The sequence below is a fragment of the Papilio polytes genome, unplaced genomic scaffold (assembly GCF_000836215.1).
Source record: "Papilio polytes unplaced genomic scaffold, Ppol_1.0 DF824102.1, whole genome shotgun sequence".
NCBI classification, from domain to species: Eukaryota; Metazoa; Arthropoda; class Insecta; order Lepidoptera; family Papilionidae; genus Papilio; species Papilio polytes.
This window is the reverse complement of record NW_013525102.1, coordinates 72586-88834: the sequence shown is the minus strand read 5'-3', so window position 1 is coordinate 88834 and position 16249 is coordinate 72586. Positions and strand designations below refer to the sequence as shown.

Below are 16249 nucleotides of genomic sequence, written 5' to 3'. Positions count from 1 at the left end.
AACCTACCTTATTGTAAGTGTTATGTCTATATTGTACAATTATTTTTACTTTGAAGTCGGTGTCAGTCAATGTAGATTCATTACTTAATTTCAATAAACTACTAAACTTTCAATTGTCAATTGTTATGGTAAAAATGTGGAAACCCTTACGTAGAAATATCTCTGGATACCTTGACTGACACCGACATCAAAGTAAAAATAATTGTACAATATAGACATAACAGTTACAATAAGGTAGGTTTACTATTTTCAAGAAATTATTTCGTTACTTTTTAGTGTACTGTTTTTTTGAGAATATTTTGTTTTTGGTGTATTTTGTTTTGTTTTTAGTGCATTTTGTTTTGTTTTTAGTGTATTTTGTTTGGAAGTCGGTTTTTTTTAACACACAAACTGTACAATTTATTGCCATATCAGGGTAAAGACGATTTTGTAAAGTGAAACTGTAAAATATGGATAGCAAATACAAAGCGAATCAAAATTGATATTCGCATTTTGGAATTAAAGAATCTTTAATAAGTAACATCGTTTATTAATTTAGAAATTGTAGTAAATCATTAATTGATTAAGGTATCAGATATTTTATTTGATAGCGTTCACATAGTTACAGCTGTTTCTTTATTTTCACGTGTTCATACTTAACGGCTTCCAAATGAGTCATAGAAGAAAACAAGAAGCCTCAGTTCTCACGGCAAAAGATGACATGCAGGGAAACACGAGATGCTGAACTGCTAACATTTCCCACACTCTGCATATCTCGCCTTCATATATCAAGTTGGCAAAGTGCAAAAAAGCATAGACAATGATACAATTGTGAAGTCATAGCTTTCTCACAATCTCCCCCCTTATCGTGGTACAGTTAATTAGTAGGGGGTAAATGACCACCGTTCTTCCGGATGATGTAAAATTGGAAAACGATGATCTCGAACAGAAACGTACAAAAGATCGGTTTTCCTTTCTTATTGTTACCCTATTTTTAAGAAATTATTTAGGTATTTCCATATTCAGTCATAATTAAAGGTTTTCCGAGCAGTTTTTGTAATAATTTCCATAAAATTCTTATTTTCCACCAGGATGTTACTGATTCCAAGGAACTACAATGGCTTTTTTTAACGTAATGAATGAATAACCATGAGTTTTTCATCGTCACTATCTTTGATACGTCATTATGTGAATAGTCACGCTATCCAAGATTTATGAAGTATGAATTACTATTTATCATTCCATTGATGTGATTGTCTATGAACGTGTAAATCTATGGTCGCCAAGGGGACAGGGATTGCTGGTAAGTTATGATATTACCAGACGTATAGTAAAAGGATAACAGGTGGCGAGAAATCTTCGTTTTTTTGGTTTTATACTAACTCTCGATAATAACTGACAATATAAATGTTGTTTATAAATGTTTATTTGCTTTAGTCTTCATGCTATTTGAAATGCATCATAGATATAGTACGAAGAAGGCGAAATTAGTCAACCTTAATGCGACAGTAATTAGGATGACAAACGACTAATTCAAAAAAATCCATTTCATTAATATCATCCTATTCTCATTTCAAATATAAAAGTATGACTATTGAAGAAAACAGTTATTTTGCACAACATCCGTCGAATTAAGGGTTAAGCGTATTTAACTTATAATGTTACTTTTGGGTTCACCCAATGGTATTTAAAAATAATCATTGTGATCACATCTAATTAATACAGGAACAGGATCTAGGAAATTCCAATCGTAGACTTGATTAGTTCAGTTTGATTTTTGCGTGTTAGTAAACGATTACTTACGATCTGATTAATTACACGCCACAGTTATGTCGTCAAGCGGCGTCACAGCTGTCATGGGAAAACGTAACTCAGAAAAAAACAAAACTTCACGTTGCCTGTAAACTATGTTAATAGAAGTCATGCTTTAGTTTTATGAATGAACAGTAAAGATTATTTTTACCTCATAGTAAAAAGAATACTACAGTATTTTTTATACAAAAGAATGGGACTAACAACAGCGGGAACATCGAGATGTTTGTCGACGTCTCTACATCCGCAATACTAGAAGAACTGCAGATGCGTTGTCGGCCTTTGAAGATATGACCGCTTTCTGAAGGACCCTAAGTCGTGGTGATTTGGCAATACCGCCAACGACAGACCATTCCACAACGCGGCTGTACGTACACTACAGTGTCCTATGAGATTAACAATTTCTGAGGAGTAAGGAGGAGGAGGAGCAATTTGACCAGATTTTAAACGTCGTTTGAAGAACGAAGAGTTTAAAGCAACATTCCTTATGTAGGAAAAGGATAGGATTTTGACCAATAACCCGTGTTTATACCTTTTGTCCTTTGGGAGGACACTTCTTGCTGGTATTTTTCTTATACCGTGAATGGGAAAGTCGCAGAGCTTTACGCCTTTGTCTTCTCACACCAGACAATATTTAATTACTTTTGGTATACTGTTGACAGTCTTCTGGTTCAATGTTACTTTCCTATAATAGCTGTATTACCACTGACGGCTTAAACATTTATCATGAGACATATTTGATTGAGATTATAATTTATCAAGTAAGTATTTAACAAGTTTTATTCTCATGGTTTAATATTACAGAATAAATATTCAATAATAAATACATTAAGTTATGAATATTAATTTATGACCGTGTGAAAATGCCAAATGTTACAATAAAATGAATAAGTAGGATTTATTAACTAAATTATCATTCGAGAAAAACATTATATTCACATAAAAAGACGATAATTTTTATTTAAATCAGAGCTAGGAACAATGGCGGATGGGTGGGCACTTGATAATCATCTAAGGTCGGATCGCTGGCGCGGAACGCTATGCCGGGAAGAAGACTTTTATCATGTGAAGACATTTTAAAGACATTCCCACACACGGCCACTGATTTTTCACGATTAACTCTGATTCTTGCGACGTTAATTACTCTTTGAGTGCGGTTTTTATAATTTAATTAATCGAGCTTTGTTTATATCGCTGTTATATTTTGATGTGTGGGAATTTTTGATGGATAAGGTTATTGTTTTTTTGGTTGACTAAATAATTGTTCGCATTATATTGAAATGTAACAACTACAGATGAATTAATTGCAAAAATTTTTTTCATGGTTTTATTTTAAGCGTTTATGTTTTTAATATGGTTAGATTGTGTTGTGTCTACATCCAGTAGACGTCATTTGTGTAATCATCAACTAAAGTATCAATTACATCGTCTACTTAGTAAATATCAGTTTTGTATAACAAACTAGCGATTACTTGTAGAATAGATCCCACGTCAATTTGTCTCAAGTAGAACTGACAGATGTATAGCTGTCTCTTTCTGGCTTATAGAGAATAGTATGTCAGGGGGTTTGCGTAATAACAACAAAAAATGTACTGTTTAAATTCATTTTTATTAAAAATATTCACGTTTTCTAACGACTGCCTATTTTTTGAACTATTTATGGGTTTTTAAAGCTCCATAAACAATATTAATTCTGGCAGTCGTCACTTAAATAATGACAATCTTTAAAAATACGAATACCAAATGTAAAAAATGATAAAAATGCATGAGTAAACAGTTTTTTCATTGTAAAAAAAAGTTGAAAAATCGTTTACATTTTATACAAAATTGACGAAATATTCTGTCTATTTCAATACTTATTCACCGTAATACTGCGTCTACAATACCAATTCCATATAAATGTCTCGTAATTTAATTATTTTTATAGTCGATATAAAAATCAATATTTTTATAAAAAATTTTGTACTTATTAATTCACTTCCTTATGGAATGTTTGAAAAATCACACTCTCCATTATAAATACACACGATATCGATTTACCAAAAAAAAAATTTATAAAACATCTGAAAAGTCGCATTTTAAATAAATAGAAATTTTCAATTGAAAGTCTCCTCTAAAATATAACAAATGTACTATCGACTAATTCTAACTACATCACTAGTTGTTCATTAAAATCTCCGTTAATATACATACATACATAATGAATACGACAGTAATGCGTGCCCTAAGACAAAAAAAGTAGGTAAATCAATGAGAAAAATTCGAGTGGCAGAATTACCTTTGCCAATAGCCAATAAAAAACGCAACCAAGCGAGCACAGATAATGTAGCAAAACATATTTGGTTTTCATCCCTTCAATAATGCCGCGTTCACATTATTCCAGTCCAGCGATCGAATCCATCTCTGGATTACATCTATAAAAGTTAAAATTTAACTGGAATGTATGGGATCCAGGGTTGGGTTTGATGTATAGATTTGTAATCCAGCGTTGGAATCGCTGGACTGGAGTATTGTAAAATTGGCATAAAACTTAATCTTACGTATACAAACTTATAAACGAAGTCTTCGAATATTCGCTTAAGTAATCTCGAGACATCTCAACCTAATTTTATTTTATGTGACCCTTAACTATATCTATGTTGACTTGTCATGGACATTACAGCTATTTGGCCCCGAAGAATCGAATCAGAGCTGAGAGATTTCATCATAATTTAAATCTCAAAAAAGTCAGGCTAGGAACAAATGCTCTAACAATTCTACTTTACACAATTAGGCAATACAATATTAGAACAAAAACTCTTCAATTCCATCTGTGGTTTCAAAGTTTCTTTCGTCTTATCGCCGCGAAACTGGAACACAGCATGTGTTCCCACCTTAACAAAAATGCACACCAAAATATCGAATAAAATTGCAATAAGCTTACGTTCATTTTAAAAATATAAACTAGTCTAAAGATGAGCGTGATACGTGAGATACAATTTCTGATAAATTATAAAACGATAGTTTTTAAACCAAAAGTCTATAATATTTCTTTAAAAAGTAAATTGTATTGCTTTTCTAACGTTACCTATCTTAGTATATAGCATTTTGGTGTCGTAATCTCGCAGAAAAAAGTAAATTTAAATGTAACTTTAGAATTGTAATTGAGACCGTTTACTTCGCGAATGTTCTAGAACGGCAAAGCTATTGACTCTCGCTGTAATTCTTATTTAAAAAAATGCTATTCTATGTTACGGTTACATAATCGTGAATATTATTTAAGTTCTGAAATTCGGTTTTAATTTTTCATCATATTACGATAGTCTTCGCATTTTAGACCGAAAAGCTGCACCAAAAAACATTGGCACATTACAGTGATCGTATTTAGACATTAGAAGTCAATCGAGGCAGGTCAAATAAAGCGAACATACAGGCACTATCGAAACTAACATGCTAATGTCACTCACCAAATCTACCACTTCCTAGTTCACCAATTATTTATAACTCTTTGGAACCTTTTAGAACAGCAACGGATGTTAGGGTTGTCACTAGCGAATCCACTCCGCGTCTTATTTAGTTGTCACTACACTGGCACTCAGCCTTTATACCACCGGGGTCCATATTTAGACCGTTTTTGTCACTGCACTTTTATAGTCTGTCACAAAGTTGTGACTGAGACCGAGTCTGTAGAGACCGGTAGTTGTCACCGCAGACTGTCAAGTCTGCAGTCCTGCTGCTATTGTATGTTGTCCGGCAGGCGGTGTGCGATGGCGTCATGATGCCAGGCCTGCTCGGGGCGCATCACGTCGTCAACGGGCGGGCACACCGGCCGCGGGCCCGGCTCTGGAGTGTACGTGAAAGTCAGACCCGTAGCGTATATTATCCCATCGTTCCTCACCAGTGACACTGGCACCTGGAAATGTTCAAATGAATTAGAAAAATAGATTCATCTTAGGTCTCTGTGGCATTTTATATCTCTACTAATTAAAATCATGTATACTAAAATTTTACAACATTTAAATGCACATTCTATAGAGGTAATTTAACGAGCTTTTCAACAGCACAATTAAAGCAGAAACATAGTAAAATATCGGTCGGGATAAGTCTGAATTTATTACATTCGATAGTATCCTTTTTGTTCAAATAGTATTCAGAAATTTTCTTTGTTTTATAATATTTTACGAATACGTTACCTGGGTGGGCTGCCGCACCCATAGCCACTGTCCCCTGAACTGTGATATGTCCGGCACAACGCACAGCATGGACTCAGCACAGCGGTACATTGTCTCCGCCTCCACATCACCGAACCACACCTGCAGTGAGGGTGTGAAGTTGTCCCCGGCTAGTTCCAGCATGGCCACATCCCCGCCGCCATTCAGGTTCAACGAATGGACTAGAGGCACAGGTGTCACCGGAGACCTAATTCAATTTTTTTTTATTAACATGACCCCTATTAGGGGACAAATGTAATAACAATTTACTGATCTACTTTCTGACCCTATTCTAAAAATACACGGGGGTCCCGCGACCCTATCTGTATACATCGAACGGATGGTTCCGAAACAATTTTATCTCATTGACATTATACAACTATTCGAATCGATTAACACTGCTAACAAACGTTATGGTAGAACGAGTTCGAATAATAAATCGATTTTAAAGATTTTTTTTTATTATTTTAACTTAATTATGGCAAAAATAAATAAATGCCTCTAATCGATTGCGGTATTGGAATTTGATATTAAGATTTAGAAATCGAATAAATATTAGAAACGAAATAGTTAACAAAAAATATTTCGAGATCTCTTATTTCGTTCTAGGAAGAGCATCTTAAAATCGTTTCTATTTTAGTATTCTCTTGGATTACAAGGTTTATGTTCTTATGAAAGCCAAAAGTCAAATTGGGTTGTTATTAAACTTCTTGGATATGTTTTGCAAATAGGCGTGAGAAAGTTTCACAATGTGTAATTGATAGAGATATCACTGTGATAAGATCGCCCGCGGGAACCACTAGGGTTATATTTTATCCCACGATATATGCATGTGTTCAATAATCTTCCTTGCACACATGCAAATATATCCATCTTCTATCTTCTATACATATAATAAAATTGGAGTGTCTGTAATATTAAATGAAACATTCCAGGTTTCAAAAAGATATATTCGCGTTACTGATAACGAAAATGACATTTAAAAAAATGTCTGTCTGTCTGTCAGCAAGCCGCGTTTTCGCTAGACCGATTTCGACCGGAATTTCACTGAAGGGTAGCTGACATAGACGGCACATTTACCTACTTTTTTATCCTAATATTGCGTGGACGAGGTCGCGGGCAACAGCTAGTGGGATTAAAATCGTTTTAAACAATCGGGTCAACGACTTCGAAGTGTCAAAAATTGATAGAAAGTTGCAGATTTGAACAAAAAAATATCTCCGAAACGGCTGGGCCGATCTCGATCGGACTTTCACTGAAAGGTAGCTGAAATGTACGGGCATATTATAGGCTACTTTTTTTAAATTCCGCGCTGTCAAAATGGCGTCCGGACCCCTATCTCTGGAATGGGTGGACCGATTTGGCCGAGACTTTGACTGAAAGATAGCTGCTAGAAGGTAGATGCACGCGGGAATGTTATAGAAGACCATTTTTTTTTAAATTTCACGCTAATTAAGTTTGCGGGCGACAGTTCGTCGTAAAATAAATTATCTTTTTAGGTTTAACTGCTGAACGTATATCGATGAAATTTGGTAGATATTGAAGATAATTTGGGAGAACACATAAGCTACTTACTTTTGTTTTTTTAATTCTTATTATTTAAAATTAATATAGTTCTTCATTTAATTGTTTAATCGAATGACTGCAATCAGTGATGGGTTTGTTTTATTTGTTTGTGTAAGTTAATAGTTGTAAAGTATAATTATGTTAGCTTTAGATAATTGAAGTATTGAATGGATCGGGTCTATTGTTACTCGTTACTAATGTTCTACTGTAATATTGTAATGAAGAAAACAATGAAGTTAAACGTATATATTACTAGCGTCAGCCCGCTATTCCGTCCGCGTGGAATTAAAAAACAAAAGTATGTAGGTATGTTGTTCCGAAATATGTTTTATATTTATGCCAAACTTCATTAAGATTCGTTTAGTAGTTTATGCTACTAACTTTAATAAACATCCATCCATTCAAACTTTCGCATTTATACTAGTAAGATTATTTTTCTTTACGAGATGTAGCTATTGTTATTGGCTTTTCCAGAGACAATCCTTTGATATAAGCAGCTTAATTTTTAAACTATTGTCTTATTAGCTTTTTCCGCCGACATCGTGGCAAAATTACAAAAAAACCTAGTTAGTGGCATACTTTCTGTTAAGCTGTTTTATAGATATGTCGTAACAATCATCCATACAACCAAACTTTCGCAATAATATTAGTATGCGTAATTTCGACTTCATCTGTCTCAAATGTTAAAATTCTAGTTGAATTATGGCCGGTTTCCCAGCGACGTTTAACTATTTGTTAGTGTTTTTGGTACGATAACTTCGTGAAATGCATTTCCGAACTACGTCAGATCAGTTTCACTCCGTTGCAACTTAAGCCAACTTAACATTGAGTCACTAGTTAATCTATACTTCTGTACTATTATAATAAAGCGTAAACACACACTTCTTTGTTGTCTAAGATGTCAGCAATTACAGCTTATTTTTGAAGAATTCTTTTTTTAATAAAAAGCTCTACACTTACGTCACGCTTTAGGCTATATATTTTTACGCCATTAAACCTAGGGGGTAAATATTTTAGATAAAAACCCTAATGTGGAAAAGAGACCATAAGTTGCTGCCAACATCAAGGAAGCAAGATTGCTAAGATTTATTGTCATGTCATTTTAACATTTGCTATTGATAATTTGACAAACGTAAACAATGATATAAAATTTTAATAATTTCATGCGGATGAAGCCGCATGGAAACAGCTAGTGATGAATAAATGGAAACTTCAGAAAGCATTAGTGATCTAGGCTAGTGACATTTCGATGTTATTTTAGTCACCACATACCGATCAAATACGAATTTGCATAGATAAATTTTGTGATGCTTTATCTAAATTGCATAAAAAGATAACATTTAAATATTTTTAATAGCTACTATTTTTATAACCAACGAATATTTTAAATTAAATGAACATGAGATTTACCTACAGTTGGATAAATAATTTTTTTTAAACATTATTTGGCGCCAAAATGTGACAATAAAATATGATCTTACTAACCTTACTATTATAAATGCGAAAGTTTAGATGATGGATGTTTGTTAGAGTTTGTAGCCTAAACAACTGAACAGATCTGGATGAAATTTGGCATAGATGTAGAGCATAGTCTGGGAGTATACAGGCTACTTGCTGTTGTTTTTTTTAAATTCCAAGCGGACAGAGTCGCTGGCAAAAGCCAGTTTACCAAGATGTTCGGGAAGTATGATATAAAATTTAAACAGAATAAGAATTTAGAATGGTTGTAAATAATAAATATTTATTAGAAATATATTTAGATTTGTCTATTATTTACCTGACTGGTCCCATGCCTTCGTAAAATTGATATTCAGCCTTATCTGTGGATATTATAGTCCAACAAGCACCATCGTTGATCATTTCCTTATTTGGCTCTTTGGGGCACGGTGTTGCTTGGAACTGGATTATTCTCTCCTGGGATAAGCAGAGATACATCCGCTCTGTGTCTTTCATGTAGAATGCACATTTGTGTAGTTGGGAGACCGGGTCATCTGCTTCTAATAATGCCATTTGCTTGTCCACCTAATTAACAATTAATTCTTTTTTTAATAATGTTTTAAATGAGCAAGTACCCATCAGAATTCACAAAGAAAGAGAATCTACTGTTGCCTATAGACTTCTATAAATGCAGATGCATTGCCTACCTTTATTCAACAGAGGAGATACACATAAAGAGGATATTTCCTGTTCCTGTGTCTCCACAAACATCCATGTCCCCTTCCCATCCTTATTTAGGCTATCTAGCAATTTTAATAATAATCAATTATTTTATTTTTTTTATTATTTGTAATATTTACCTTTCGAATTATAAGCCTAGGTAATGCCATCCCTGTTACAGAACAGACAAGTTTCACAGTAGATCCATAGTGGACGTAACCATCTCTTACTGCAAACTCTTCAGACTCACTTTCATTATCATCCAGCAAGTGTATTGTGAATGCACCCCACTGTGTAGATGATGCATGGAAGTTACCATTCTCCACATGCAGGTATCTAGTCGACACTGTTTGTGATCTCAGTCTATTGAATAGAGCAACCTTTGTTCCGCTAGCTATACACAAGTCTGCATTCTTTAAAGATTGCTTTTTCTTTGATGGTTTCGAAATAACTTTTATCCTTTTACTATTAAAAATGCCTATATCATGTCCATTACCATAAAACATTTTAACAGATAGCATAAAGTGTTTCCGTTTGTCTGAATCCGATATGTACAAAGTTTTAGCTGCACAGTACTGCTTTCCATTATTCAGGTCCAACTGCTGCATATCCTGGTCAGAGTTACCAATACCAATAAAAGCACAGAGTTGTGACGCTTGCTCGGTCTCGCCCTCGCGCAGCATGCGCTCGCGTCGCAGCCGCCAACCATCGCCAAAAAGGTAAATACAGGGAGGTGGACAAAAGAACCTTTTTTCGTTTCCGTAAGATTTTTGGGCCACTTTAGCGTGTAATATGACAACAACCATATCGGAACGATCACGCAAGTATCGTTCCATGGCTTCACGGGTAAGTCGGCGCTCCTCGGGGCGGTAGGCGCCGGCGCCAGGACCCGCGGCGCTGGCGTAGCGCGGGTACAGCGCGCCGTGCTGCGGCGGCGGGGACGGCGGGCCCTGCGCCATCCCACCCGCGCCCGCGCCGTACTGGTGCGGCATGCTGGCCACCTTTGCTCTGCTCTCACCTCCCTCCACACAGCATCATCGATCGATCCGGAATCTGGCCGCACATGATGCTGACCTCGAAGCTCAGACTTAAACCCTTGATTCGAATATCACCGCGGGAGATTTCCCATATTACCAGCAGAAATTGTTAATATCCTGTCAGACCAGTGGCGACTCTTATCAAGCGTAAACACTTACAACGCGCTGTTGACACTGTATCTCACTTTCTTAACTACTGTTAACTTTTCGATCGATACACTTTTGTGTTATTCACGGCACCATAAATAAATAATTACGATGGGAACTTTAACACACTTCATTCAAAAACACCTGTTCGATGGTAGAAATTTCAGACAGTCTAGCCAACATACCACAGTTTACTATTTATTAATACTACAAATAGACCTAATTTAAGATCTAATAAGTTCTGAGTAGATGATATTCCGTGTATATTCGTTATTAAAAGTTGATAAAACTTGTGTTTATTTCGTTTTGATACGACAACGCTTTTATAAGGATCTGTCAAGAAGAACCATAGACACTGAAACAAGCGTGTTGTCGATTACACGCGCGCGAATAAAATCGAGCGATGCGAGTTCGGCTGCGGCGCGACTGACAGCTCGGCAGACAGACGGTCGGTCATAGGATGTGGGGTTACGCATGGGGCGTGAGAAAATAAAGTGTGGGAAAGAGTGGGCGTCGCGGCGTAGTAAAACATTTGATATTGTATGTAGTGAACGGAACACTTACGAATGCGCCAGTAGCAGGCGGCATTTCGATTTGTTTTTGTGTGCGTCATAAATATACGTCGAGTTCACAGAGCGAAAAGGTTGCGATGTGTGAGGAAGAGACCGACGATTGACCGAAGATCTCGTGGGAAACGACCTTTGTTATGTACATCGATATGTACATTAGTTAAAACAAAAAAAATCTGGTCTGGAATTTAATCTCACACGCGATGGGAGTCACTGGACTGTGGAGACTTATAGAGCCCGCAGGCAAACCGGTCCCCGTGGAGACTTTGGAGAACAAAGTGCTCGCAGTCGGTATGATTAACTTCACACTTCGTCTGTCAAGTTAATCGGAATCTTATTTGATAACAAGAAGTATTCTTTTTTACCAGATATATCAATATGGTTGCATCAGATGGTCAAAGGATACCAAGATGCAAAAGGAGCTCCTGTGGCAAACGCCCACCTTATGGGATTATTTCAACGTCTTTGCAAATTACTATACTTTAGAATAAAACCAGTATTTGTCTTTGACGGTGGATACCCTGATTTAAAAAAAGAAACAATTGTAAGTTTATTTTATTCAAAATAGTAAAACTACCCTACCTATTCTAAAAGATAATTAAAACAACTATTAAAGTTATTTTTAATTTTTTTCTTCATCAAGGTTAAAAATCCAGCATGACTATTAGTCAGATATCATGATTTCACAATAATTTACAATTAGTTAAAAGAACATTTTTCTGAAGATTTTTCCTAATTATAATTGTTTGGCCATCTTGAATCTAATATTTTATGTTAATCTACAATATGAAGCAAGTTTTTGTTTTAACAAAACTGAATTAAACTTGCTATAATCTGTATAAATAACTTTCAGGCTAAAAGACAAGATCATAAATCTAAACTTAATTCTGAATCAGAAAGATTAAAAAGAGAGCTAGCACTATTACTTGGGAAACGGACAGCTATTGGTAGTTTATTGGGAAAGCAGATATCTCCGAAGAAAGGCACCACTACAACAGAGGTTGATAGAGATGACATATTTAAATTGCCAGCGTTGCCACAAAAAGAAGAAACTGAGTCAGAGTATGTAAATAGTTAACTACATCTTGATTACTAAAGAAAGAGACTTAAATCCCACTACATAGTTAATCTGTTCGGTTAAAACTGAATTATGTAGTAGACTTTTCACTACATATTGTAAAATATATCCTTTTTGTCTAGGTCTGAAGATGAACAAGATTCTAGTGCATCCACAGTTGACCTACACACTGTTGATGTGGAGTCTGATAACTTCAAAAACATGCCTGCCAAAGAAAAGTATGATTTACTTGTTGAATTAAAAGAAACAAGAAAGATGAATTCATGGGGAAAGCTACATACACTGCCAAAGAAAAGTGATCAATTCTCAGATTTTCAAGTTGGTAACAACATTTTTATAAATATCAATAAAAGAAAGAACACTCAAAATTTACTTTTTATTTTAAATTACAGATGGAAAGATTACTCAAACGTAGAAAAATACAAGAATGTTTGGAAGAAACAGAAAAAGAAATGGGAGATGACACAATGTCTATAAATGAGCTTGAATCTTTGTTAAATGATGAAGGTATTGATACGAAAATTGAAGAACTACCTACTCGCAGAATCGCCTCTAATAATACTACAAGGTACTTACTCATTAATAATGTAAAACAAGCATTAGCAGATGCAAAAAAGAAAAAAGAACTACTCAGTAAAAAAGAAGAAGAGAAAACTACTCCTGAAGAGGAAACTAGTGTAAAACCTAAAACAGAAGATGAAGAACTGGAAATGGCAATAAAAATGTCAATGGAATGTGTAGAAGATGCTAATACAACTGCCAATACTTCTAAAACAGATGATTCTTGGACCTCAAATCTGTCAGATTCAGAATGTTCATATTCTTATTCAGAAGATGAAGGTGAGGGTGAAGATATTGAACAGCCAGATATGTCCTCTGCCAAGGCATATATTGCACAATATAGTGACTTTACCTACAAAGCCATTGATAATATTGTAACATACAAAAGTAGTGGCTCCAAAACTAAACCAAAAGTCCCTAAAATAGATGAAATAATCAAGGAACTTGAAAATGAAAAATCGATTATAGTAGACAAAGTTGATTTGTCATCAGATGAAGATAATAAAATCCATAGTATTGAGTTCAAAGTACCAGAACCATGTCCATTGGAAATTGAAAAGAACATGATAGCTGATGGTATAAATGATACACAGCAATCAGTTATTGCTGTTGAAAACCAATCTATTGGTGTAATAAATTTGGACACAAGCACTGAAGAGGAAAAAACAGAATTAAAGAATACTGTATCTGATTCTCTTGAGACAACTGTTCAAAGCGAATTATCAGATTCTAGTGACAATGAGTTTGAAGAAGTGCTAGAAGAAAATAAATCAAACAAGCCAATTGTTGAGCTCACTCTCAACATGGGGGAAGTTCCGGATGATGATATTTTCGCTGACGTTTTTGAGGACAGAAAACAAGAAAACATCAAAGAAAATCAAGAAAGTAAACAGCAACCAACAATCTTGAATACTAATACTGATTTGTATGAAATTAAAGTGAAAGAAGATCCTGATGTCGAAATTTATAAAATAGATGAAGATAGAGAAATATCCGATATTCCAAAAATAGACAAATCAACTACGGAGGAAGAAGGCTCTGATGCCCAAGAACAAAAAGATATTGTTACATCCTTAGAAGAAAACAATCAGGCTGTAATTAATAAGCCATCAAAACAATTAACTACTGAAGATTTAAATTCAATGATGACTGAGATTCAAAGCAAAGAGGATCAATTGTTACAAGAAAAAGGAAAAATGGATCGAATTGGTCGAAATATAACAGAGGAAATGACAAAAGATGCACAAGAGTTGCTTCAAATTTTTGGTATCCCTTACATAGTTGCTCCAATGGAGGCAGAGGCACAATGTGCATTTCTTGAACATGTTAAACTAACAGATGGGACCATAACTGATGATAGTGATATTTGGTTATTCGGTGGAAAGACGGTTTATAAGAATTTCTTTAATCATAAGAAGCATGTCATGCAGTTTCTTTCAGAAAGAATAGAGAGGTCATTTAGTAAGTGCTATTATCAGTATGGTTTTAAAGCTTAGCGTTGTGCTTATGGATTAAGGTTTTGTGACTTGGTTTTGGGTAATATTTGAGAATGAAGCTTCATTTGTTATTGTATATTGAGTAATTTGGTCATCAGTGATGTCATCATGATTCAAATAACCAATTATAAACCGGTTTTGCGACCTTTTTCTCTATGGAAACATAAAGGCAAGATCATATTTTAAAATTTTGGGTTAATGTATTTCTTCTCTTTCCAAATTAAATGAAATATATATTGACTAAAGCTACTCTATTTGGCTTCCATTCTTTATAGTGTAGATGTTTCTTAATTTGGAACTTGTTGGTTTTGATTACAAGGCTGTAAATAATTTACCGATTTTACTTTTTCAGATTTATCTCGAGAACAGTTAATATTATTTGCACTGCTAGTTGGTAGTGATTACACAATGGGTGTGTCTGGTATCGGCCCAGTAACTGCTCTAGAAATCCTGGCTTCCTTTCCATTTAGCAAGAGAAAATTCCTCGATGAGTCTTCCAAACAAGCGCAGTACTTCCAAATAATAGCTGGTCTGCAGGAGTTCAAGAAATGGGTGCGAGCAGGAAAGAGAACGGATAATATTAAACTAAAGAAAAAGATAAAAAATGTTCAATTAACAGATGATTTCCCAAGTATGAGGGTAAGTATTTCTGAGGTTTTTTTTTGTAATTTCATAGTATCTATGATTATAAATTGATTAAAATATGTTAAATCTTAATTGAAAAGTTTAAAAATATTGTAATATCTTTTCGCAGGTAGTTCAAGCATACTTAGAGCCTAATGTTGAGAAAAGTGATGAAAAATTTACATGGGGAAATATCGACATTACTATCTTAAGAGATTATACTAAAACGAAATTCGGTTGGTCACAGAACAAACTGGATGAAATCATAAAGCCCGTATTAAGCAGAATAAACGAGCGCAGAGCACAAAGATCGGTGCAAGATTATTTTAAGACAAATATAGGTATTCAGTCACTCGAGGATAAAATGAGTAAAAGAGTTAAAGCCGCGGTACAAATGATGGACCCGGAATATAAAGAACAAGTAAATGAAGATACCGCATCTATTACTGACGAAAAAAAGATAAAAAGAAAAGCAAAAGGTAAAATGGTTAATGATCTTTCAGAACCATCGACAAGTAAAAAGAAAAAAGCTGAGAATACCGCAGTAACTACAGTTATCAATATTAATCAAGGTAATTGTCAAGGCTTCGAAGTCATCATTCCTAAAACCGATAGATTCCAAGAGATAATACCTCAGAGAGAACAAGACAAACAGATTATTTTACAGAATAAGTTAAAAGCGATAGAAATATTCAGAAAAACTAAACTTGACAGAAAAGTTAAACGCACGAAAAGGAACGTAATCAAACCAAAGGCAGAAGCAGAGCTGTCAGAAAGCAGTGATGAGTGATAAAAAATAAATGTGATATTTCTTTAATAAAATTCCAATTTAAAATATTAATTTTATTGTTTACATAACCGTTTATCTAAGCATTTTTAAATGTATATAGCTAATTTAGTTTATGTAAATTAAAATTTGCTTATCATCACACGAATAGCATTATGAAAATAAAATTAATCAACTTAAGTTTATAAATTAAAAAAGTCCTGGTCCAAGTGATGCAAAGAGTTGTCAGCCTAATACTGTACATAG

The 16249-nt window shown here is 34.6% G+C and overlaps 2 protein-coding genes across 2 annotated transcripts; one reads left to right on the top strand and one right to left on the bottom strand.

Moving 5' to 3' along the window:
- Positions 1-3580: 3580 nt before the first annotated feature.
- On the bottom strand, positions 3581-10721 carry LOC106099650 (suppressor of hairless protein). Its single transcript, XM_013278249.1, has 4 exons — positions 9845-10721; positions 9325-9569; positions 5964-6189; positions 3581-5683 (listed from the first exon to the last, which is right to left on the bottom strand). The coding sequence occupies exons 1-4, from the start codon at positions 10694-10696 to the stop codon at positions 5507-5509; spliced, it is 1500 nt and encodes a 499-aa protein (XP_013133703.1). The 5' UTR covers positions 10697-10721; the 3' UTR covers positions 3581-5506.
- A 918-nt stretch (positions 10722-11639) lies between these two features.
- LOC106099649 (DNA repair protein complementing XP-G cells) lies at positions 11640-16057 on the top strand. Its single transcript, XM_013278248.1, has 7 exons — positions 11640-11748; positions 11826-12001; positions 12311-12519; positions 12658-12853; positions 12928-14557; positions 14945-15231; positions 15347-16057. Exons 1-7 carry the CDS (start codon positions 11661-11663, stop codon positions 16004-16006), a joined length of 3246 nt encoding a protein of 1081 aa, XP_013133702.1. The 5' UTR covers positions 11640-11660; the 3' UTR covers positions 16007-16057.
- The last annotated feature ends 192 nt before the right edge of the window (positions 16058-16249 follow it).

What these genes read in the sequence shown, in the direction of transcription:
- LOC106099650 (XM_013278249.1), bottom strand. Translation starts at nt 10,696, where the DNA reads ATGCCGCACCAGTACGGCGCGGGCGCGGGTGGGATGGCGCAGGGCCCG. An exon ending in CTAGGCTTATAATTCGAAAG is followed by an intron (nt 9,570 to 9,844) that starts GTAAATATTACA and finishes ATTGTTAATTAG; the next exon opens with GTGGACAAGCAAATGGCATT. An exon ending in GAAGGCATGGGACCAGTCAG is followed by an intron (nt 6,190 to 9,324) that starts GTAAATAATAGA and finishes AAATTGAATTAG; the next exon opens with GTCTCCGGTGACACCTGTGC.
- LOC106099649 (XM_013278248.1), top strand. Translation starts at nt 11,661, where the DNA reads ATGGGAGTCACTGGACTGTGGAGACTTATAGAGCCCGCAGGCAAACCG. An exon ending in GAACAAAGTGCTCGCAGTCG is followed by an intron (nt 11,749 to 11,825) that starts GTATGATTAACT and finishes CTTTTTTACCAG; the next exon opens with ATATATCAATATGGTTGCAT. An exon ending in AAAGAAGAAACTGAGTCAGA is followed by an intron (nt 12,520 to 12,657) that starts GTATGTAAATAG and finishes CTTTTTGTCTAG; the next exon opens with GTCTGAAGATGAACAAGATT.